The sequence below is a fragment of the Lithobates pipiens genome, unplaced genomic scaffold, assembly GCF_037356315.1.
Source record: "Lithobates pipiens isolate NorthernLeopardFrog02 unplaced genomic scaffold, aLitPip1_a1.2 Scaffold_16, whole genome shotgun sequence".
Taxonomy (NCBI): domain Eukaryota; kingdom Metazoa; phylum Chordata; class Amphibia; order Anura; family Ranidae; genus Lithobates; species Lithobates pipiens.
The window spans coordinates 256,473,272-256,499,015 of record NW_027507748.1 but is presented as its reverse complement, the minus strand read 5'-3'; the positions used below and the strand labels follow the sequence as shown (position 1 = coordinate 256,499,015).

At 46.1% G+C, this 25,744-nt stretch overlaps 1 protein-coding gene across 5 annotated transcripts in view; it reads right to left on the bottom strand.

Moving 5' to 3' along the window:
- Window positions 1–279: 279 nt before the first annotated feature.
- Window positions 280–25,744, bottom strand: part of SLC26A9 (solute carrier family 26 member 9) — a 753,885-nt gene continuing 728,420 nt past the window's right edge. For all 5 annotated transcript variants that reach the window (XM_077481318.1, XM_077481322.1, XM_077481323.1 and 2 more), the window contains one exon: window positions 280–1,277. In XM_077481318.1, coding sequence (XP_077337444.1) covers window positions 1,230–1,277 — 48 coding nt within the window. In that variant the 3' untranslated portion in view covers window positions 280–1,229. The remainder of the gene's footprint in view (window positions 1,278–25,744) is intronic.

The following is a 25,744-nucleotide window of genomic DNA, read 5'->3' as shown; positions in this document are numbered from 1 at the left end:
CTTATAAGTACACAAAGACTGTATATCCAGGGGTACATATGGACTTTGGTATGTGCATAAATAAACCACTATATCGCCTTCATCAGGACACCCACATTGAGACATGGATTGTTGTCAGATTGCAGTCCTCAGGTTCTTGCAACAGCTGACATGGCAAACAGGTGACTGAAATAAACTGCCAAATCAACAAGTGGAAGTGAAGTCTGTGAACCAAGCAACAGTCAGGAAAGAAAACATACAAGTAAAGATGTTGGGTGGTCGCAAACAATTATAGACACGTAGGCTAGAAAAGATTTTTATTTCCCATATACCGTAATCAACATGGTGTGCTATAGTTTTAAAATTATTTATAATAAAGGTGTGCAAAAATATTTTCACTGAGACACAAGCTAGAGTCTGCCACATTTCCATGATCAGTGCTTTTTATTGCATGCAATTTAGAATTAGCATACACAGGAATCATGATAAAATACTGTAAATACCAATGTTTAACCAGTACACATATTAATAACAGTATGCATATTATGGCTGCTAAAGACAGTTTTAATAGCTTTGCAGTCCAAAGTCAATAGCAGTTTGGTCACTGGCTTCATGTAGTATAAGATGGTAGAATCTAATTCTGCACATCTCCAGGAAATACTCTGCTAGTAATCCCTCTAGCAGAGGTTTTAAACATTTGATTTAGTTGAAATTGATCAAGTTACACAAGTGGCATAAATAATGTAAAGATTCAGTGTTTGATTTACAAAAGCAACATTAGGCAATTTTTTTTTCCAGGTCTTTGAAAAGTCATATTTTCTCTGAAAAGATAGCAAGTTTAAAAATTTCATGGACAGCTTTACAGACTTTTGAAAGTCACCAGTGCTATTATATGGACTCCATTTAGTTTTGTTTCCATTATCACAATGGAAAGTCATGCTTGTGAGATTTGTGCAAAACTTTCAGCTATGGCAGGTACACCAAAGATTAAACCTGTAGCTGCATTTATGAAGATTGCGATACAGTTGGAATTCATTATCCAGACAGTGGAATGTCATCAACACAATTCATTGTCATATGAATTTTGTTCCTTTTTGGGTGAAATGCAGCACATACTGCTGTTCCGAACCATGCATTACCAATCAGTTATTTTGACATGGTCCAAAATGATGGTGTCCTGAAGCTCGCTGACAAGTCTGTAGGTTCAAAGGAATGGAGCATTGTTGTAGGCAACCGCTCACGTGCAATTCTTACAGTGCTGTTTGGATTTCTGTCTGGAACATGCTGCCAAACATTGCCTGGAAATGATACAATGACAAGTAGAATGAATACGTTTGAAGAAAACAAACAATTTGACACACAAATACAATACCACACCTAGTAATTGTGTGCTAAAACTTCCAGGCTCCCAACTGTCCCTTATTTGGGGGGACTGTCCCTCTTTTGTAAAAACGTTATCTCTTTCCTCTTCATTTGTTTGTACACTTTCAAAATTGTTGCATTTGTTTCAAAAGCCAGGATAAGAGTCCATTCACACAGGGGCAACTTTGGATCCGTCTTGAAGTCGCCCCACGTTGCCTCAAGTCGTGCAACATGATAAAATCAATGTAAGTGAATGAGAGCCGTCTTAATGGTACACTACTGAAGTCGCTCCGACTTCAGAAAAGGTTCCTGTACTACTTCAATCTGACTTCTAGTCAACTTGTACCCATTGATTTCAATGGAAGTTGCCTCCAAGTCGGATCCCCTGTCTTAACTGAAGCAACTTTCCAGGAAGTAAAAATAGTTTTCTAGGCAAACCCCTCCCTCCCACAGAGCTGATTATTATGTGATTGGCCACTGGCAAAATCCCCTGTCCTGGAGGCAACTTCTAGTTGCCTTGTAAGTTACCGTGTCCAAGTTGCCTCCCAAAGTCTCACTGGAAGTTATGTTGCCCCTGTGTGAATGGACTCGTAGTGCTTAAAAAAAAAAACCCTTGTGGTTTTAACCAATCATTTTTTTTTGTGTATTAATTCTCCATGCATGTAATGGGGGTGTGGCAGCAGATGTGCCCCTTGCCTAAATACCAGGTGTCCCTCTTTCTCATCTCAGAAAGTTAGGGGGTATGCTAAGGCCATTTATCCAACATTTTCAGTATTCTATTATTAGTTAAAGTGATATGGCTGGAATGTCAAATTAGTATTGTTTAGTGCCCTTTAAATAATTAGCTTTATCTCTGAACAACTACTTGTGTCTGAAAATATAACTAAATACTGCAGTGGAGTGAAGAGGGATTAGAACACATATCAGTTTTTCTTTGCTGTCATCCTCTTACTTTGTTGTCCCCAGCGGTGCCCCCCCCCCCTTACATCATGTGTCCCCAGGGGTGCCCCTCCTTACATCAGATGTCCTAGTAGTATCCTAGTAGTGGTATCTCCGCAGCCATTACAGAACAGAGGCCAAGGGGGAACAAAATAGAGGTGGAGCCGGCCATGTGGTTACAATAGTACCAATGCCCACCCTCCGCCTCTTTCCATAACAGACCAGCAGCGCGGCTGAGGGTGGCGAAGTGGGGCGGGGGTGGGCGGCACCACAGCAGCTCAATTTCTATTGTAGCCACCCAGCCGTGCTCTCCTTTTTCTGGTCTTCCTAAAAATGGCGGCTGGCGGAGACATTGTCTCCACCAGCCGCGGACCTCTAGTGGCAGCGAAAACTCTGGAAAACCAAATTGGGACATTTCCTGGGAAACAAGGAAAAGAGTCTAAATCTTCCAATGGAGACACTACCTCCAGTGACCATGCTGACAACCAGGGATTCTATCATTTTGATGGAATTTCCTCTCGCCTCCTGTTTTGACCAGGGAATAGGAAGTGAATAAGAATCTCCACAATGGGACATAGATGGCCCATGAAGAAAAAAAGGTGTTGTCCTTAGTTCTACTTAAAGTACAACTGGGCTCTTAAAAAGCTTATATAATAAACCCTAGTGTGAACAGTCTTTGGAGACAATTCTGCTGTTTTTTTTGTTGGTTATACATGTGGGTTCCTGTAAAACTGTGACTATGAGGTTGATTTACTGAAGGCAAATATACTGTGCACTGCAGGTGCATCTGCGCTAGATCTGAGGGAAATTCTGAAATGAGGGAAACCTCTGCTGATTTCTATCATTCAGTCATGTGCAAGCAAAAATGCTGCTTTTTTTACTTTCCTTGCATGTTCCCCAGATCTAGAGCAGCTACACTTGCAGTGCACAGACTATTTGCATTTAGTAAATCAACCCCAAAGTGTTCTTTATTCCACTTTCACACTGAGGGCAGGTTTTAAATCTTGCGGGTACAGCTGAACGATTTCAAACTGGCATTTCAGTTTGACTTCGGGGGGGGGGGGGGGGGGGGGGGGATTTTGTGGGTTTATGCACAAGTGTCTATTCAAATCGACCCGAAGTCACCAAAAGTAGTGCAGGAACTACTTTTGGGAATCCGGGACACGCTGATTCGGATTGGTGCCATTGCTAGCAATAGGCGGCGATTTAACATGCAATTTGACATGTCAAATCACATTTGACAAAACGGCCTGATGTGAACGAAGGCTTAATGTAGGGTTGCCACCTGTTCGGGATTCACCCAGACAGTTCGGGTTTTGAATCATGTGGCCTGGGTTTCAGTCCACCTGAAACCTGGACACAGTATTCAGACAGGAATGTGGCTCAGAACAGGGCCTGATAGGAGGGTGAGGGGGAAGGGGCGGACTGACCATTCAGCCAATCGGGCACTGCCCGAGGGCCCCGGGCCACTAGGGGGCCCCATCAGGGTTGCCAGCCTCAGTAAAACCAGGAAGAGTATGTAAAGATCTGTGGTTTTTTTTTTACATCTGTCTCTGAAATATCCCTTACCGACATCCTTTTGGTCTAAAAATCCTGAGATTATAGCTGCCCCACCTCTCCAGTACCTTCTCAGCCAATAGAAACATGTCTGTGTATACTGTGTGAACATATATGTGTATACTGTGTGATTGTATATTGTGTGTGTATACTGTGTGGCCCTATAATCTCTGATTGCCTGGGGGCCCCATGAGTTGTCACTCCGCCCCTGGTGAGGGGGCACTATGCACGCCACAATACTATCTTCTTTGGAGCGCCCAAAGGTGTCCCAGGTCTGTTACTATCAAGTAGTTTATGCCAAAAAAAATAAATACATTTTTGCTGTGCACCACTAAAGTGTTTGGCTTTGGCTTGAAAAAAAAGTGGAAACCCTAGCTTAATGTTCCAAATTGAGACACACTGTGAAATGCACTATACAGTGCCTTTAAAAAGTATTCATACCCCTTGAAATTTTCCACATTTTGTCATGTTACAACCAAAAGCTAGGTTTATTATAATTATTATTATATTATTATTATTATTATTATTTTAGATTTTATGTGATAGACCAGTGGTCATCAACCCTGTTCTCAGGGCCCACTAACAGGCCAGGTTTTATGTATTACCTTGGAGAGATGCAGACTAGAATATTGCAATCACTGAGCAGTAAATGATATCACCTGTGATGTATTTCAGTTATCTTGCAACCATAGTAGCACATAACTGTGTCTCTACCAGTTTTGCACATCTAAAGAGTGACATTTTTGCCCATTCTTCTTTGCAAAATAGCTCAAGCTCTGTCAGATTGGATGGAGAGCGTCTGTGAACAGCAATTTTCAAGTCTTGCCACAGATTCTCAATTGGATTTAGGTCTGGACTTTGGCTGGGCCATTCTAACACATGAACATGAATATGAATATCGAAAACCATCCCATTGTAGCTCTGGCTGCATGTTTAGGGTCCTTGTTCTGCTGGAAGGTGAACTTCCGCCCCAGTCTCAAGTCTTTTGCAGACTTCCTTCTAAGACTGTCCTGTATTTGGCTCCATCCATCTTCCCATCAACTTTGACCAGGTTCCCTGTCGCTGCTGAAAAACATCCCCACAACATGATGCTGCCACTAACATGTTTCACGGTGGGGATGGGTGATGTGCAATGTTAGTTTTCCGCCACACATAATGTTTTGCTTTTAGGCCAAAAAGTTCAATTTTGGTCTCATCTGACCAGAGCACCTTCTTCCACATGTTTGCTGTGTCCCCCACATGGCTTCTCGCAAACTGCAAATGGGACTTCTTATGACTTTCTTTCAATGATTGCTTTCTTCTTGACACTCTTCCATAAAGGCCAGATTTGTGGAGAGCACGATCTCTGCAGCTTCTCCAGAGTCACCATGGGTCTCTAAGCTGCTTCTTTGGTTAATGTTCTCCTTGCCCAGCCTGTTAGCTTAGGTGGACAGCCATGTCTTGGTAGGTTTGCAGTTGTGCCATACTCGTTCCATTTTAATATGATGAATTGAACAGGGCTCTGTGATATAGCCAAAGCTTGGGATATTTTTTTGTAACCTAACCCTGCTTAAAATTTTTCCACAACTTTATCTCTGACCTTTCTGGTGTTTTTCTTGGCCTTCATGATACTGTTTGTTCAACAAAACATCTGAGGGCTTGACAGAACAGCTGTATTTATACTGCAATTTAATTACACACAGGTGGACTCTATTTACTAATTAGGTGAAGGCAATTGGTTCCACTAGATTTTAGTTAGGGGTTTCAAAGTAAAGGGGGCTGAATACAAACACACGCCATGTTTTCAGATATTTATTTGTAAAACATTTGGAAAACTATTTATAATTTTCCTTCCACTTCACAATTATGCACCACTTTGTGTTGGTCTATCACATAAAATTCCAATAAAATACATTTACGTTTTTGGTTGTAATATGATTAAATGTGGAAAATTTCAAGGGGCATGAATACTTTTTCAAGGCACTGTATTATATCCAATGTTGAAGCTATGTGATGTCATTGTTTCATTATGGTAATTAGACTTCATGGATTCTTTTACAGTATAAAAATCACTTTGGAAACTAGAATTTTCAGAAGGCTTTCAGTGCCAATCTACATTATTCGCCAAACAAAAATGTTCCTTTAAATAAACCTCTATTTCCTAATGTAAAAATACATCTTATTATTTTTACAGTTCTGCACCAATTTTTTGTCATAATAATGGTGTGGTACATTTCCCAACAAAAATTTACCATACCATATAAGCAAAATGGAAATAAATAGAAAATATGCACTCAAGAACACTAATTAGATACATAATTACAAATTCTTTATTTTATAGAAAAAGAAAAAAGGGCCTTTTAATTTTCACCATAAGACCAACAGTTCATCTGAACTCGCACATTTTCAAAGCTGCATTTCAGTCCGACTTGGGGGTGGGGGGCGACTTGAAAGACATCTGTGCGGGAACTACTTTTGGAAATAAGTCGGCGTCGCACCAATTGGGATGCTCTTATTGCCAGCAATAGGCTCTGATTTGACATGTGATTTGACCTGTCGCAATGATGTGAACGGGGGCTAAAACCTGCAAATTTGATTAACCCACCACATTCAAACAGTCACTGTTCTTAAAGTGTAATTAAAGCGGAACTTTACCCGTAACAGTTTGATAACAATAAATGTTCTTTAACAAAAGAACATATATTTTCCTTTAATAATTATGCTAACAAAATTAGTGTGTGCTCAATTGACTCCACCATAGCTCCTGTTTCTTTTCGCTGGAGGTTGCCATTTTGTTGAAGCCCAGAGCAGTGACTTCCTTATTGAAAACCCTTCTCCATGGCCTTAAAAGCTACTATATATGTCACTTTCTGTATTAAAAATATATATACACTTTAGTGGCGACCAGTGGACGGGGGGGGGGGGTGGCAAACACTACGCCAACCCCCCCGGTCAGTCGGTAGTACTTACCCCATCATCATCCGTTTCCTCCCTCCTCAGCGGCCAATTGGGAGTCTTCTCTTTTCAGTCAATCAGAAAACGGGTCTCAAACCCACTTCTTTTGGGCTGGATTGGGGATCAGTGTGTTTTAACAGCAAATATTCATTCACTATTGTATCACACCTGGGTGGGCTCTGTTCGCATTCTCCTCATCCTGAGCCCATCCTATTTTGAAGCCTATTAGTGCCTCTGGCTCTAATCAGGTGCTTAACAAAAAAAAAACATTGTTGTAATTTATGCGCCCTGTGCCCTGAATCTATCTATTGCATATAGGGGGTGGCCTAGAGAGAGGGGGCGGCGCCCGGGCACCGCTAATGGATGGGCCGCCCCGGTACACATTCAGCCTTGATGGTATTTCTTAGTAGAATTGTTATCAGTGCCGATACTAAAGCATTTGCACAAGTACTGTGTGATTTGAGGCCATACAAATAAATGGGCTCAAATCATACTGCAGAGTCACATGTGATTTGAAAAGTAATGTAGGGGGATTTCTGTCCAATTCCTGCACCACTAGTGTGAACCCAGGCTTGTCATAGTGACTTTAGCCTGGGTTGCAGGAATCCGCATGTGATTCAGACAGGAATTTCACTGCATTCCTGTTCAAATCACATGTGATTCTTTGCAGTGCAATTTTAGCCCATTAATATTGTATGGGTTTAAATTGCACTGCAAAAGGTATTGATATTGGCTAGTATTTGAGCACAAGTATTGCTGTTCATGCGTGCCGGTACATGCCTATTTCTTAGCTCAGTTGAGCGGAAGGCTGAGAGAAGCTTTAGGCCTCAGGCACACTAGATAACCTAAAAAATGCCAGAGCTGCAAGCATGAGAAAAATGGAGTTAAAAACGTGCATTTTGCCACATTTGTATCATGGGTTTATGTGCGTTTTTGAGCTTTTTTCAAACATTTTTCACTACCAAATGACCACAATGAATTGCCATGACGTCCCATGTTGAACTTCCAGTGACCAGTATGAGAAAGTGAGAGCAATAACACCAAATTTAATACACCTGCTACCAATTCACACCCTAGAACTTTGTAACACTGAGACACTGGGGAGAGAACATGGCTAATTGGACCCAATTTGGACATTTTCACTTAGGGCTTTTGAATCAAAAACTGTTTCTGTCAGAAACCATAAATCAGATCGAGGCAGAAGTACAGTTAAATCACACTAATAATTAATAATAAAAGTAAATGGAACAAACGTAGTCAAAACATAGCCAAAGTTGGGTAACCGGAACGGATAGTCAGACAAGCCAGAAAGTCAGGAAGCCAGGGATCAGCGCAGTGGAACAGCAAGCAGGATCTTGAACCAGAAGGAATGTCAACCAAGCAAGTCTTTAACAGGCACGCAGAAGTCTCTGTGATGTTGACCAGGCAAAGGCAGAGATCATCTAGGCTGGATGGCTTAAGTAAGCAGGACTGACGAGCAGAATATCATCAACAGGTCAGTCACTGTGGAGATATAGGAGCTGGCAATTAACCGACAGCTGAGCGGCCAACTCACAGAAGGAAGGGCTGGGCCCAGCCCTGACAGTACCCCCTCCTCAACGACACCCCCCCCCCCCCGAAGGACCATCAGGCTTGAGGGGAAAATGTCTATGGAAATCACGGAGGAGGCCAGGGGCATGTATGTCTGACGAAGAGATCCAAGAGCGTTCCTCCAGACCGTACCCTTTCCAATGCACCAGGGACTGTATGGACCCATGAAACCTATGGGAGTCAACAGTGGACTACTTCATACTCCTCATGGTTCTCAACCTGTACAGGGTGAGGACGTGGCACCAAGGTGGTAAAGCGGTTGCAGACCAAAGGTTTTAATGAGACATGGAATACATTTGACGCATATACGCATATTAGAAAGAAGGTTTAAAGCATAAGCCACTGGGTTAATCCTGTGGAGAATATGGAAAGTCCCAATAAACTAAGGTGCAAGCTTCACAGAGGGAACACGGAATCAGAGTTTGCGAGAGGACAGCCAGACCCTGTCCCCAACCTCGTAGGAAAGCGCAGGAAGGCATCTCCAGTTAGCATGTCTGTACCTATCATTGGCATGTTGCAAAGCCTCCTGGACTTGTGTCCAAGGGAAACGAAGACCACAGAGTTGCTCCTCTAACGCAGGAATGCTCTGCGGAACAAATGAGTTAGGCAATATGGAAGGTTTCTAAAGCCGCGTACACACGGGGCGGACTGTCTGGCCAACTTAGTCCGTCAGACAATCCGACGGACAGTCCGTCATACTTTCGAATGAACGGACTTGCCCACACACGGCACTTTTTGAGCAGACTAATACGGCATGCTAAGTCTGCCATACTATGCGCCCTACTTTTGAAATGAACGGACTCGCCCACACACGCGGAGGAAAGTCTGCTCATTTCGAGCGCGTCTCCAGCTAGGCGGGGCCCGCGAAGGAGACGTCGCTGACCCCGCCGCCTGGAATGGACTTAAAGGGGAACCCCAACGCCAAAAAAAATCGGTGTGGGGGTCCCCCCCAAGTCCACAACAGAGCCTTGCCCGAGCACGCTACCCGGCCGGCCAGGAAAGGGGGGCGAGCGAACGCCCCCCCTCCTGAGCCGTACCAGGCCGCGTGCCCTCAACATGGGGGGGTGCCTTGGGGAAGGGGGGGGCGCGCGGCCCCCCCCACCCCAAAGCACCTTGTCCCCATGTTGATGAGGACAAGGGCCTCTTCCCGACAACCCATGTGACCAACCCATGTGACATAAAGCCATGTGACACCGCCCCATTGTCCCTATATAAGTGGCCGCGCAGTGCGTCCCTGGCATTCCGGCCGGAGAGATCGTCGAGGCAACATATCCTGGAGAAGAAGAAGAAGAACGGAAGGCGGCGGCGACAGAAGAACCGAAGAGGGGGACAAGACCCCCAAAGTCGGGAGAAGAGGCCGGCGGCGAGGAAGAAAGCCGGACTCCTCCGCTAGCAAAAGAGCTACAAGAAGATAGCGGAGGAGTCCGGCGAGAAGACCCCCGAAGACGGAATACCCCCGGAGCTGTGCAATAAAATATTTTAACCCTGTGTTGTTTTTTTTGTACTTTTTTTCCACAGGTGAATGGGTAGGGGTACCGGGGGCCCCCTTATTAACCACTTTCAGACCGGACCATTTTGCTGGTAAATGACCAGAGGTCTTTTTACACTTTGGCACTGCGCTGCTTTAACTGGTAATTGCGCGGTCATGCAATGTTGTACCCAAACAAAATTTGCGTCCTTTTCTTCTCACAAATAGAGCTTTCTTTTGATGGTATTTGATTGCCTCTGCGATTTTTATTTTTTGCGATATAAACGTAAAAAGACCGCAAATTTTGAAAAAAAATGATATTTTCTACTTTTTGTTATTAGAAAAATCCAATAAACTCAATTTTAGTCATACATTTAGGCCAAAATGTATTCAGCCACATGTCTTTGGTAAAAAAAAGTCAATAATTGTATATTTATTGGTTTGCGCAAAAGTTGTCACATCTACAAACTAAGGTACGTTTTCTGGAATTTACACAGCTTTTAGTTTACGACTGCCTATCTCATTTCTTGAGGTGCTAAATTGGCAGGGCAGTACAAAACCCCCCCAAATGACCCCATTTTGGAAAGTAGACCCCCTAAGGAAATTGATAAGAGGCCTGTTGAGCCCATTGAATATTTTATTTTTTTGCCTCAAGCGATTGAATAATGACAAAAAAAAATTTTTTTTTTTTTTTTACACAAAGTTGTCACTAAATGATATATTGCTCACACATGCTATGGGCATATGTGAAATGACACCCCAAAATAAATTCTGCTGCTTCTCCTGAGTACGGGGATACCACATATGTGGGACTTTTTGGGAGCCTAGCCGCGTACGGGGCCCCGAAAACCAAGCACCGCCTTCAGGCTTTCTAAGGGCGTAAATTTTTGAGTTCACTTCTCACTACCTATTACAGTTTTGAAGGCCATAAAATGCCAAGATGGCACAAAACCCCCACAAATGACCCCATTTTAGAAAGTAGACACCCCAAGCTATTTGCTGAGAGGCATGTTGAGTTCATGGAATATTTTATATTTTGCCACAAGTTGCGGGAAAATTACAAACTTTTTTTTTTTTTTTTTTTTCACAAAGTTGTCACTAAATGATATATTGCTCATGCATGCCATGGGCATATGTGAAATGACACCCCAAAATAAATTCTGCTGCTTCTCCTGAGTACGGGGATACCACATATGTGGGACTTTTTGGGAGCCTAGCCGCGTACGGGGCCCCGAAAACCAAGCACCGCCTTCAGGCTTTCTAAGGGCGTTACAGTTTTGAAGGCCATAAAATGCCAAGATGGCACAAACCCCCCCCAAATGACCCCATTTTGGAAAGTAGACACCCCTAAATTTAGGGGTACACTAGTGAGACTAGGTAATAAATGGCGGGTGCCCTGAAACTATAAAAAAATAACTAACCAACCAGCGTCACCTGTAACAGTTATATGGTGATCACTGGTGAAAGGGTTAACTAGGGGGCAATCAGGGGGCTTTATGCGGTAGTATATGGGGGTCCCTGGCGCTATAAAAAGCTGCGGCGAACCTAAATACCTACCTGCCTAACTAGCGTCACCTGTGACACTAATACAGCGATCAGAAAAACGATCGCTTATTAGGCTGGGTTCACACTGGAGCGATACGGGAACGCCACGAATGCGCGGCGGGTTCCCGCATCGCATGCCTCCCGGCGGCAGTTCACACTGCCCTATGCGAACTGCTGGGAGTGTCAGTGAAATGTTAATGACACCCCCAGATCAGTTCGCATATCGCAGTGCGATCTGCAAACTTGGATCGCATGGTGTGAACACCCATGCGATCCGATTCTGCTGCGGACCAAAAAAAGGGTCCCGTGCGAGTTTGCGGCGGGTGCGACACGAATTCAGCCATACTATCTGTATAGCTGAACTCGAATCGCACAGAGATCGGATGTGATTTGCACTGCAGTGCGGTGCGAATCACATCCGTTCTCATAAACCGCTGCAATGTGAACCCAGCCTTAGTGACACTGGCGACGGGGGGTGATCACGGGGTTAAACCTTTATTGGGGGGGTTAGGGGGGTACCTTAGAACTAAAGGGGGCTAACCCTAACTGCCCTAACAGTTATTACAGTCACAAATGACACCCGCCGGGTGATCAGGGGGTTAAACCTTTATTAGGTAATAAATGGCGGGTGCCCTGAAACTATAAAAAAATAACTAACCAACCAGCGTCACCTGTAACAGTTATATGGTGATCACTGGTGAAAGGGTTAACTAGGGGGCAATCAGGGGGCTTTATGCGGTAGTATATGGGGGTCCCTGGCGCTATAAAAAGCTGCGGCGAACCTAAATACCTACCTGCCTAACTAGCGTCACCTGTGACACTAATACGGCGATCAGAAAAATGATCGCTTATTAGGCTGGGTTCACACTGGAGCGATGCGGAAACGCCGCGAATCCGCGGCGGGTTCCCGCATCGCATGCCTCCCGGCGGCAGTTCACACTGCCCTATGCGGACTGCTGGGAGTGTCAGTGAAATGTTACTGACACCCCCAGATCAGTTCGCATATCGCAGTGCGATCTGCAAACTCAGATCGCATGGTGTGAACACCCATGCGATCCGATTCTGCTGCGGGCCAAAAAAGGGTCCCGTGCGAATTTGCGGCGGGTGCGGCGGGTGTGGCGGGTGCGGCGAATGTTTGAACTCGAATCGCACAGAGATCGGATGTGATTTGCACTGCAGTGCGGTGCGAATCACATTCGTTCTCATAAACCGCTGCAATGTGAACCCAGCCTTAGTGACACTGGCGACGGGGGGTGATCACGGGGTTAAACCTTTATTGGGGGGGTTAGGGGGGTACATTAGAACTAAAGGGGGCTAACCCTAACTGCCCTAACAGTTATTACAGTCACAAATGACACCAATGCAAAAAAAAAAAAAAAAAAATGACATTGGTGTCACTGTGACTGGGGGGCAGGGGTAATTGGGGGGGTGATCGGGGGGTAAAGGGGGGGTGTGAGTGTGCCTGGCATGTTCTACTGTGTGTGTAGAGTGTTGGTGCAACTCACCGATCTGCTCTCCTCCGTGTCGGAACGAAAAATACCGACACGGAGGAGAGAATACATCACTTCCTCTCCTGTGTTTACATTACAGGAGAGGAAGTGATGTCACGGGGGATTCCTATTCGTCGGGAGCGATCGCGTGGGGGTGGCCATGAATGAATGGCTGCCCCCTCGTCCCGGATCGCTCCGGGACGAAAACCGACCGCCGCAGGCACCGGGCGGGGGCCCGAACGGGCCCCCGACCCGCGGGAGGCAAGGGACGTACATGTACGCCAATATGCCTGCCCGTGCCATGCTGTCGACGTACATCGTCGTGCGCCGGTCGGCAACTGGTTAAAGGGGGCTCCCGGATTCCGATAAGCCCCCCGCCCGCAGACCCCGACAACCAACGGCCAGGGTTGTCGGGAAGAGGCCCTTGTCCTCATCAACATGGGGACAAGGCGCTTTGGGGTGGGGGGGCCGCGCGGCCCCCCCTTCCCCAAGGCACCCCCCCCATGTTGAGGGCACGTGGCCTGGTACGCCTCAGGAGGGGGGGGGGCGCTCGCTCGCCCCTTTGCTGGCCGGCCGGGTAGCGTGCTCGGACAAGGGTCTGTTGTGGACTTGGGGGGGGGGGGGCCCCCACGCCGATTTTTTTTCGCCGTTGGGGTTCCCCTTTAAGTCCATACCAGGCGGCGGGGCCAGCGACGTCTCCTTCGCGGGCCCCGCCTACCTGGATACCCGCTCGAAATGAGTGTACTTTTCTCCGGGCGGGAAAAGTCCGCTCATTTTAAAAGTACGGCGGACTGGCACACACACGGGCGGATTGTCCGCCGAAATGCGAGTCCGACGGACTCTATTACGGAAATTCCGAAATACTTAGTCCGCCAGACTGCACGCTGAAAAAGTCCGCTGAAGCCCACACACGAGCAGACTGTCCGCTGAAATGTGTTTCGGCGGACTAAGTAGGCCAGACAGTCCGCCCGTGTGTACGCGGCTTAAGACTAAGAATTTCTAACTTTCTAAGAATCGGTTAACCACCAAAAGGATAATTGTGTTGCCCTGGGAGTTGGGCAACTCCACAATGAAATCCATAAACAGGTGGGTCCAAGGCCTCTCTCCATTGGGTATGGGTTGTAGGAGACCCACTGGAAGGTGTTGTGGAGTTTTACTCTGAGCACACACGGAAAAAGCAGCTATGAAGGCGGCTACATCAGCATGTAGACTAGCCACCAGAATTGTTGAGAAATGGCACAAAAGAGTTGATTCCTCCCAGGGTGACCAGCAGCCATGCTTACCAGACTGGAGCACGGCAGTATGGAGACTCTCAGGGACAAAGCAGCAGTTACAAGGTTTCTCAGGAGGAGCCTGGACCTGAGCAGCAAGAATTTTGTCACCCAAAGGAGAAATGAGACTGGTGCAAACCGAAGCCAGAATACGATCAGGAGGAATCACAGGAGCCGGAACCAACTCTATCTTGGAAGTGGAGGAAAATTGTCCCAACAAAGCGTCAGCCCTTACATTCTTGTCACGAAGAAGTAAGAATGATAAAATGTAATTGAAACTTGACAAGAGCCCATCGCGCCCTTCTGGGAGAGAGGCGCTTAGCCTCAAACAATAATGTGACCTTCTTATGGTCAGTAAAAATGAGAACCAGCACAGTGGTACCTTCGAGGAGATGTCTTCATTCTTTCAGGGTTAAAATAATTGCTAACAGCTCTCTGTCTCCAATCTCGTAATTGCATTTCGCAGGTGACAATTTCTTGGAAAACTAGCCACAAGGATGCATAGCACTCTCAGAGGTAGGACGTTGAGATAGAAAGGCGCCAACTCCAGTCTCTGAAGCATCAACCTCATGGATAAAGGGATGTGCCAACACATGAGCAGAAACAAAGGCAGCCTTGAGACTCTCAAAGGCCTTAATGGACTCCGAAGAGCAAATCTGTGAGTTGCTGTCCTCTCTGATCATATCAGTCAGGGGTTTGACCATAGACGAGAAGTTATGAATAAACTTCAGATAACTGGCAAAGCCAAGAAAATGTTGCAGAGGATGTAACTCCATGGGTCAAGGCCACTGTAGAACTGCTGAAAGTTTCTCTGGGTCCATCGAAAAACCAGCAGTGGAAATGACATAACCCATGAACTTAACCTGTTCACGATGGAACTTTCACTTCTCCAATTTACAATAGAGATTATTCTCTCTTAGTTTCTGAAGCACACGACAGACATCTGTGTGGTGGCTCTCCATGGACTTGGAAAATATGAGGATATCGCTGAGATAAACCACCACACATAACTGCAGCAAATCTCAGAGGACATTGTTAATAAATTCCTGGAAAACTGCCGGAGGGTTACAAAGGCCAAATGGCATTACAAGGTACTCATAATGGCCTGTTCTGGTATTAAACCCAGTATCCCATTTGTCGCCCCTTCTTAATCCTCACAAGATTGTATGCCTCTCTAAAATCAAGCTTTGTGAGAACGGTTGCTCCCTTAAGGCGGTCAAATAACGCCTGCAACATACTTCTCCATGGCCTTATCCTCCGAGACTGACAAAGGGTAAACCCGGCCATGAGGGGGTATGGCACCAGGTTGAAGGTCAATTGCGCAATCATACAACCGGTGTGGAGGCAAACTACCAGCTTGACCTATGTCAAAAACATTGCTAAAATCGCAGTACTCCTCCAGCAGGGAGGAGAGTGAAGAGGTGCACAGGACCTTAGCCACCTTCTGAATGCATGTCTTACTCCATTGTAGCGACCAGGAGAGAATCTCAGCACAAAGCCAATCGAAAGTGGGGTTGTGCCTCTGTAACCAAGGATAACCAATAACCAGCGGAAATTCCGGTGAGGAAATAACTAGAAATTGGATTATCTCATGGTGAAGAGCCCCTACGGCCATGGACAGCGGAGTAGTCTCATGAGTCACATGGGTAGGCTGTAGAGGTCTCCCATCAACAGCCTCAATGGCAAATGGAGTGGCACGCAGCTGCAGCGGAATCGAATACTTTGATACAAAGGCATCAATGAACAGGCCTGCAGCCCCATAGTCGATTAAAGCCCATATCTTGATGGATGACTCAGCCCAAGAAAAGGTAACCGGAACCAGGGGCTTATCCTTCTTGATAACTGGGAATGAAACAACGTCACCTAAGGTCTATCCATGACAGGACCTCAAGGTTCGGGTGTTCCCTGGACAGGTAGGACAAGACTTCAAAAAGTGACCTGTCTGGCCACAATAAAGGCACAATCTCTCCCTGCACCTAAGGGCTCTGTCATCCACAGAGAGACATGTGAAGCCCAAGTGCATGGGTTCACCTTCACTGACAGACTCTGTACCAGGAATTATGGGAGATGAGGGAGGCAAGGGTGGGACTGCAAAGCTTGGAGCCAAAGGTACAGGAGGCTTCGCAAGCACTCCTTGAAGGAAGGTCTCTCGGAGTCTGGAGTCAATAAAAAGGCAAAACGAGATCAACCTCTGACTGCTATCTCATCTTTGATGTTATCCGAGAGACCATGAGAAAAAGCAGCCACGAGGGCCTCATTGTTCCACACAACCTCTGCTGCCAGAGTACGGAAGTCAATGTCGTAATCGGTAACAGTTCTCGTACCCTGTTTTATAAACATGAGGCTTTTGGCAGCAAAAGTGGAACGTGTGGGAACATCAAATACCCTTTAAAGGAAGCCACAAACTCTGGGTAAACTAGGACAACAGGGTTTTTCTCCCATAGAGGGTTTGCCCAGGCAAAGGCTCTCTCAGAAAGCAAAGATATCACAAAACCTACTTTGCTTCTGTCCGTGCAGGAATGCCTTGGGCAGCATCTCAAAGTATATCTAAACCTGGTTGAGAAATCCCCTGTATTGAACTGGATCACCCACAAATCACTGGGGAAGTAGAGCGAAACCAGACATACCTCCAGACATATCTCTTACAGAGGTAATACTCTAGGAGGGTGCCTGCACAGAGACTGGAGCAGCAGCAGGGATGGGCCTGAAACACACTTTGTACCAGAGCAGCCACAGTGGGGAATTCCAGGTTTAGAGGAGAAGACCATGCAATTGAAACAGACCATTGTTAGGCTTCAAAAACGAAAAAAAAACACCAGAGATAGCAGCAACATTAGGAGTAACCAAATCAACAGTTTGGTACATTCTGAGGAAAGAAGAATGCACTAGTGAGCTCCAACATAAAAAGGCCTGGACATCTACAGAAGACAACAGTGGTGGATGATCGCAGGATCCTCTCTATGGTATAGAAAACCCCATTCACAACATCCAATAAAGTGAAGGACAGTGTCCAGGAGGTGGGAGTATCGTTGTCAAAGCCTACAATCGAGAAAATATTTCACGGGAGCAAATACAGAGGGTTCACCACAAGGGGCAAACCATAAACCTGAAGAACAGAAAACCCAGATTAGACTTTGCCAAAAAAACATCTAAAAAAGATAGACCAATTCTAGAAAAGCATTTTTTGGACGGATGAAACTAAGCTTAATTTTTACCAGAATGACAGGAAGAAAAAAGCCTGGAGAAGGCTTGGAACAGCTCACGATCCAAAGCCCACAACATCACTGTAAAACATGGTGGAGGCACTGTGATGGCACGGACATGCATGGCTTCCAGTGGCACTGAGTCATTGGCATTTATTGATGTGACAGAAGACAAAAGCAGCCAGATGAATTCTGCAGTGTTTAGAGATATACCCTCAGCCCAGATTCAGCCAAATGCAGCAAAGTTGATCAGACGGCGCTTCACAGTAGAGATGGACATCGTTCCAAAACACACTGCAAAAGCAACCTAGGATCTTTTAACCACTTCATTTTGCTGGTAAATGACCAGAGGTCTTTTTACACTTTGGCACTGCGCTGCTTTAACTGGTAATTGCGCGGTCATGCAATGTTGTACCCAAACGAAATTTGCGTCCTTTTCTTCCCACAAATAGAGCTTTCTTTTAAAGGTATTTGACTGACTCTGCGATTTTTATTTTTTGCGATATAAACGTAAAAAGACCGCAAATTTTGAAAAAAAATGATATTTTCTACTTTTTGTTATTAGAAAAATCCAATAAACTCAATTTTAGTCATACATTTAGGCCAAAATGTATTCAGCCACATGTCTTTGGTAAAAAAAGTCAATAACTGTATATTTATTGGTTTGCGCAAAAGTTGTCACATCTACAAACTAAGGTACGTTTTCTGGAATTTACGCAGCTTTTAGTTTACGACTGCCTATCTCATTTCTTGAGGTGCTAAAATGGCAGGACAGTACAAAACCCCCCCAAATGACCCCATTTTGGAAAGAAGACCCCCTAAGGAAATTGATAAGTGGCATGTTGAGCCCATTGAATATTTTATTTTTTTGCCTCAAGCGATTGAATAATGACAAAAAAAAAATTTTTTATTTTTTTTTACACAAAGTTGTCACTAAATGATATATTGCTCACGCATGCCATGGGCATATGTGAAATGACACCCCAAAATAAATTCTGCTGCTTCTCCTGAGTATGGGGATACCACATGTGTGGGATTTTTTGGGAGCCTAGCCGCGTACGGGGCCCCGAAAGCCAAGAACCGCCTTCAGGTTTTCTAAGGGCGTAAATATTTGACTTCACTCCTCACTACCTATTACAGTTTTGAAGGCCATAAAATGCCAAGATGGCACAAAACCCCCACAAATGACCCCATTTTAGAAAGTAGACATCCCAAGCTATTTGCTGAGAGGCATGTTGAGTCCATTGAATATTTTATATTTTGCCACAAGTTGCGGGAAAATTACAAACTTTTTTTTTTTTTTTTCACAAAGTTGTCACTAAATGATATATTGCTCACGCATGCCATGGGCATATGTGAAATGACACCCCAAAATAAATTCTGCTGCTTCTCCTGAGTACGGGGATACCACATATGTGGGACTTTTTGGGAGCGTAGCCGCGTACGGGGCCCCAAAAACCAAGCACCGCCTTCAGGCTTTCTAAGGGCGTTACAGTTTTGAAGGCCATAAAATGCCAAGATGGCACAAACCCCCCCCAAATGACCCCATTTTGGAAAGTAGACACCCCTAAATTTAGGGGTACACTAGTGAGACTAGGTAATAAATGGCGGGTGCCCTGAAACTATAAAAAAAAAACTAACCAACCAGCGTCACCTGTAACAGTTATATGGTGATCACTGGTGAAAGGGTTAACTAGGGGGCAATCAGGGGGCTATATGCGGTAGTATATGGGGGACCCTGGCGCTATGAAAAGCTGCGGCGAACCTAAATACCTACCTGCCTAACTAGCGTCACCTGTGACACTAATACAGCGATCAGAAAAACGATCGCTTATTAGGCTGGGTTCACACTGGAGCGATGCGGGAACGCCACGAATCCGCGGCGGGTTCCCGCATCGCATGCCTCCCGGCAGCAGTTCACACTGCCCTATGCGAACTGCTGGGAGTGTCAGTGAAATGTTAATGACACCCCCAGATCAGTTCGCATATCGCAGTGCGATCTGCAAACTCGGATCGCATGGTGTGAACACCCATGCGATCCGATTCTGCTGCGGACCAAAAAAAGGGTCCCGTGCGAGTTTGCGGCGGGTGCAACGCGAATTCAGCCATACTATCTGTATGGCTGAACTCGAATCGCACAGAGATCGGATGTGATTTGCACTGCAGTGCGGTGCGAATCACATCCGTTCTCATAAACCGCTGCAATGTGAACCCAGCCTTAGTGACACTGGCGACGGGGGGTGATCACGGGGTTAAACCTTTATTGGGGGGGTTAGGGGGGTACCTTAGAACTAAAGGGGGCTAACCCTAACTGCCCTAACAGTTATTACAGTCACAAATGACACCCGCCAGGTGATCAGGGGGTTAAACCTTTATTAGGTAATAAATGGCGGGTGCCCTGAAACTATAAAAAAATAACTAACCAACCAGCGTCACCTGTAACAGTTATATGGTGATCACTGGTGAAAGGGTTAACTAGGGGGCTTTATGCGGTAGTATATGGGGGTCCCTGGCGCTATAAAAAGCTGTGGCGAACCTAAATACCTACCTGCCTAACTAGCGTCACCTGTGACACTAATACAGCGATCAGAAAAACGATCGCTTATTAGGCTGGGTTCACACTGGAGCGATGCGGGAATGTTTACATTACAGGAGAGGAAGTGATGTCACGAAGGATTTCCATTCGTCGGGAGCGATCGCGAGGGGGTGGCCATGAATGAATGGCAGCCCCCTCATCCCGGATTGCTCCTGAACGAATACCGACCGCCGCAGGCACCGGGGGGGGGCCCGATCGGGCCCCCCACCCGCGGGAAGGCAGGGACGTACAGGTACGCCCATATGCCTGCCCGTGCCATTCTGTCGACGTACATCGTCGTGCGGCGGTCGGCAAGTGGTTAAAGAAAAGTAAGTGGAATATTCTACAATTGCCAAGTCAATCACCTGATCTTCTCCCAATTGAGCATGCATTTCACTTGCTGAATGTAAAACCGAAGACAGCTGCGGTTAGAGCCTGGCAAACCATCAGAAAAAAGGGAAACCGAGTCTTTGGTAATGTCCATGGATTCCAGACTTCAGGCAGTCATAGCCAGTAAAGGATTCTCAACAAAATATTAAAAATTAACATTTTATTTATGATTATATTAATTTGTCCAATTACATTTGAGCCCCTAAAAATGGGGGGACTGTGTATAAAAATGGTTGCAGTTCCTAAAATTTGTACTTGATATTTATGTTCAACCCCTGGAATTAAAGCTGAACGTCTGCACTTCAAATTCATTTGGATGGTTTCATTTTAACATAACGACCCCAAACAAACCTACAAAGACAACCACTGCCTTGCTAAAGAAGCTGAGGGTAAAGGTGATGGACTGGCCAGGCATGTCTCGGGACCTAAACCCTATTGAGCATCTGTGGGTAGGGATGAGCCGAACACCCCCTGGTTCGGTTTGCAGCAGAACATGGGGAGGGTGCTTTGGGGTAGCCCCCCAAAGCACTGTGTCCCCATGTTTATGGGGACAAGGCCCTCATCTCCACAACCCTTGCTTGGTGGTTGTGGGGGAGGGGGGCTTATCGTAATCTGGAAGCCCCCTTTAACAAGGAGACCCCCAGATCCCGCCCCCCGTGTGGAATGGTAACAGGGTACAAATGTAGTGGTGGAGCGAGAGAAGAAGACTTTGTGGGATATTTTTATTTTTTTATTTTTTAATAAAGGACTTGTCCCAATATTGTCCCAAGCTTGTCATGTCATTTTTACAATTTTCACACTTTTTTTGTGACATGGTAGGGGTACATTTGTACCCGTTACTTTTTATGGCAATAACTTATGGTACTTTTGATTTTAATAGACTTTAATGAGGTTTGCATGTTCAAACAAATTGTTTGCCTGTTCGCATTTTCTGATGCAAACTGAACCGAGGGGTGTTTGGGCCATCCCTACCCACAGATGCTCAATAGGGTTTAGGTCTGGAGCCATGCCTGGCCAGTCCATCACCTTTACCCTCAGCTTCTTTAGCAAGGCAGTGGTTGTCTTGGAGGTTTGTTTGGGGTCGTTTTCATGTTGGCGTACTGCCCTGTGGCCCGGTCTCTGAAGGGAGGGGATCATGCTCTGCTTCAGTATGTCACAGTATATGTTGGCATTCATAGTTCCCTCAATGAATTGTAGCTCACCAGTGCAGGCAGCATTCATACAGCTCCAGACTATGACACTTCTACCACCATGCTTCACTGTAGGCAAGACACACTTGTCTTTGTACTCCTCATCTGGTTGCCACCACACACACTTGACACCAAACAGGCAGTCTTCAAGGGATCCCACATTCATAGAAAAATTAATCGGTTACATCAGCATCAGGTGCTTGGTAGCTGGTGATCCAAGACTGATTCATTTTTATGAAGGTGAGCCGATCAACTGAGTCTGTGGACAGGCGCACTCTGTGATCGGTTACAAAGCCTCCCGCAGCACTGTATGTGCATTCAGAAAGAATGCTGGATGCAGAACAGGCCAGTAGCTCAATTGCATATTGTGTAAGCTCTGGCCATTGATCCATCCTCAACATCCAGTAACCCAGTGGATTTTCGGTTGGAAAGGTCTCAAAGTCTGATATTGCCCCTAGGTATTCCTGCACCATGTAAAGATCAGATTTTGGGGCTGCATCCTAAAGAATTGTCTGAACGCATCGGTCAGATGGCCACCTTCTCCACCGCTCCTTCTGTGACTGACCGAAGCCTCAGCAACACGTTGTCCAGGAGGACCAGGAAATTGCAAACTCCCAGGCTCTGGAAATGCCTTGCACAAACCTTTCTGCAAGGCCTCCCGAAGATGTTTTATCCTCTGCTCCCTCTGCGAAAGCTGGATAAGTTAAACAACCTTACCCTTGTAATGTGGATCATGAGGGGTTGCCAGCCAGTAATGATCCCTCTCCTTGTTATCAGGAATCCGAGGGTCCTTTTGCCGGATCAGGGAGGCCATACAGTGAAGGTTTGCTGAGGCATTGGATCCGGAGTCCTCTGGGTCACTAAGGGGGACAGGATCCACAGCCACCTCCTCCCCGCCACGTACAAATCCATGGGTTTCTGGGGACTGAAAACAATCCCTTGAAGACTGCTGCTGATGCTGAGTGCCAGGCTCCACATCCATGCTGACACAATCCTCCTCCTCTTCCACTTCCTGTGTGATCGGCGGGCTCGTAGGAATACTGTCTGGATAAAGGGGGCCTTGAGAGGAAAGGAAGTCCTCCTCTTTCTCCCTCTGTTCTGTCTGAAGTGCCCTGTCCATTATTGCACGAAGCATGTGCTCCAACAGGAAGACAAGAGGGACAGTATCACTGATGCATGCACTGTCACTACTCACCATCCTCGTTGTCTCCTCAAATGGTGACAGGACAGTGCATGCATCTTTGATCAGTAGCCACTGGCGTGGCGAAAAAAAGTCAAGCTACCCTGACCCTGTCCTGGTGCCATACTCACACAGGTACTCATTGATGGCCCTCTGCAACATATGGAGCTGCTGTAGCATTGCCAACGTTAAGTTACACCTGGTGGGCATGTCCCAAATGAGGCGTTATTTGGCAAGTTGCATGCCTTTTGAAGGTCAGCTAGCTGGGCACTGGCATTATATGACTGGCGGAAATGCCCACAGACTTTCCTGTCCTGCCTCAGGAAATCCTGTAAGGCTGGGTACCTGCAGAAGAACCACTGCACCACCAAATTAAGGATGTGAGCCAAACAGGGAACATGGGTCAAGTGTCCCTGTCGGAGGGCAGAGAGGTGGTTGGTGCCATTGTCGCAAAAACTACCATTCCTGGCTGAAGCTGGCATGGTGTTAATCACCTCTGAGTCTGCCCATGCAGAGCTGACAGAATCTCTGCCCCAGTGTGGCTCCTGTCCCCTATGTTGCACCGCATGGCATCTTTTTGCTTGAGTTCTTGCGTAGCCCCTTGAACGCTTACGAAGCACCTCTGGTTCAGAGGACAAATCTGCAGAGGAAGAGGCCATAGAGGAAGGATAAGAGAAGGGGGTGGAGGAGAGAGGTGTGGCAGAATCTACTAGCATTTTGGATGCATGGTGGTGAAAAAAGCTCCAACAATACTTTACCCTATCATGCATCCTTCCCAGCTGCCAGCGGAGTTACCCAGTGCAACGTGAAAGAAAGGTAATATCCCTGACCATGCCTGCCGGACCCCCCTGAGTCAGAGGTAATATACACCTTACCGCTGACCGCCCTGTCCAACGAGGTCAAGACATTGCCTTCTGCATGCCAGTAGAGAGCCGAAATGGCTTTTCATGAAAAGAAATGGCATTTGGGAACCTGCCACTGAGGTACTGCACATGCCACAAATTCACGAAAGGAGGTAGAGTCTACCAGCAGAAAAGGCAACAGTTGAGGTACTAGCAATTTAGCCAAGCTAGCATTCAGCCGCTGAGCATGTGGATAGTTGGGACTGAATTTCTTTCTACGGTTTAGCAACTGGGCTAGGGAAATTTGCCTGCTACAATCGGATGTTGGTGTAGCGATAGATTGTCTGCAAGTACTTGGCACATCTAATTCTACACTTTCACTCCTCTCAGTGCAGGTTTCTGAGAGGAATGAAGGTATAGTTGGGTTGGAGATCCCAGCTGATGAGGAGCAAGGAGAGGTCCGCCTTGTTCTTTGATGTGGATCTTTTAAGTACTTTTAAGTACTGTTGGCAACGGACTGCATGGGAGGTAGTCATATGTCTGATCAAGCATGTGCTGCCCAAGCGGCTGCTGTTTTGGCCATGCGTGATATGCTTCAGACATATGTTGCAAACAGCAATGGTGTGATGTGCTGCACATGTCTCTAAAAAGGCCCACACCAAAGAAATTTTCAAAATACGCAGGGAGTCAGCAGCGCCCTGCACATGCGAAGCTCTGTGGTGTGATGCAGTCAGGTGGCTGCCCTTAAGCTGGCCCCTGAAGGGCATCCTGCCTTGTTGGAGATGTGCCTCCTCCTCCTCTCTTCTATCAGGTAAACCACCACGTAGAGTCAGTGACCTCATCATCCCCTCCCTCCTCATCACTGGAGTAAACCTGGCAGTATGCTGCAGCTGGGGGAACATGACTGCTAGTTTCTTGTCCTTCTTGGGCACCCCCTCTCTCTGGGCTCATGTTATTGCCTTCCTCAACCTGGGTACCATCATCGGAGTCTTCAAAACGCTGGTCATCCTCCTGCAGCATGTACCCAACACTGTGGTTGAACAGTTTGGTGGACTCCTCCGTGCACAAAGGTGGGGCTAAGGAAGGAGTGACTGATGACATTGAGCCAATGGAATAGGCTACTTTGGCAGCTGCATTGGCAGGCAAACTACTCTGAGCCCGGGTGACAGATAATGAGGAGGATGAGGACAGCTTAGTTATCCACTTTACCAACTCTTCTGCATGTTGTGGATCAACACGGCCAGCTGCCGAAAAAAAGAACAAGCATGCCCCACAGCCACATGATGAGGATGCACCATGTCCACGACCAGAACTGTTGGCCCAGACCAGACCACCGGTGACCGTTAGCATACAGGGGGAAGATAATGACATTGTGTTAATGAATGTTCACAACTGTAAGCTAATTTCTTTGTAATCTTTGTACACTGTTAGGGAATTCCTAAGAAATGTATGATTATATAGCAATGTGAAATCCTAGTTAGATAACTCTAGGATTCATTTAAGAAAGACATTTGCTGTAGAGGTAGTGTAATGTGTATGTTGCTGAAAGAAGGTATAGAAAGGTTAAGAAACTCCCAACATAGACCTCGCAATAAGGATTACAAGGGTGGGAAAGAAAGGAGTGAATGTTTTTGAGTGGCAGGAAAGGCTACTTGGCCAGGGATTGCAAGTTGAAAAAGGATGAGGAGGCATGACTAGAGGGAGAAGAAATGTATGAAACAGAATGTATGTACCATGAAAAAAATTCAGAAGGGTCTGAGGTATTGGACATATAATGTAATGTGGAAATGTATTTAGAGAGTGAGATTAAACCTGAAATAACACTTGTAAAAGGGAAAGAAGTCATCTTTCTGTGTGAGACAGGGGCTTGCAGGACCCTGATTCATCCTCAGGATATGCCTGGAGAAGAAAAAAGGTAAAAGTTTTGTAAAAATCAACGGGTTAATGTGTGAGGAGGATGTTTTAGAAAATTTTCCTATAGAGGACCCACTAACGGGTAAAAAAACCTGCATGTAAAAATGTGATATCTAAACGATGTCTGGTTAACCTGCTGGGAAGGGATTTGTTGCATGCACTTGATATCTTGGTTATACCAGCTAAGGGGGGCTTGAGAGCCCATCATACTTGCAAAAGACATATAGTAAAGGCTAACAACGAGCCTTATCATTGGTATAGCCTGGTTGTATGTACTGCAGGTCCTGAGTGCATGCAACAATCCCTCCTGAACCA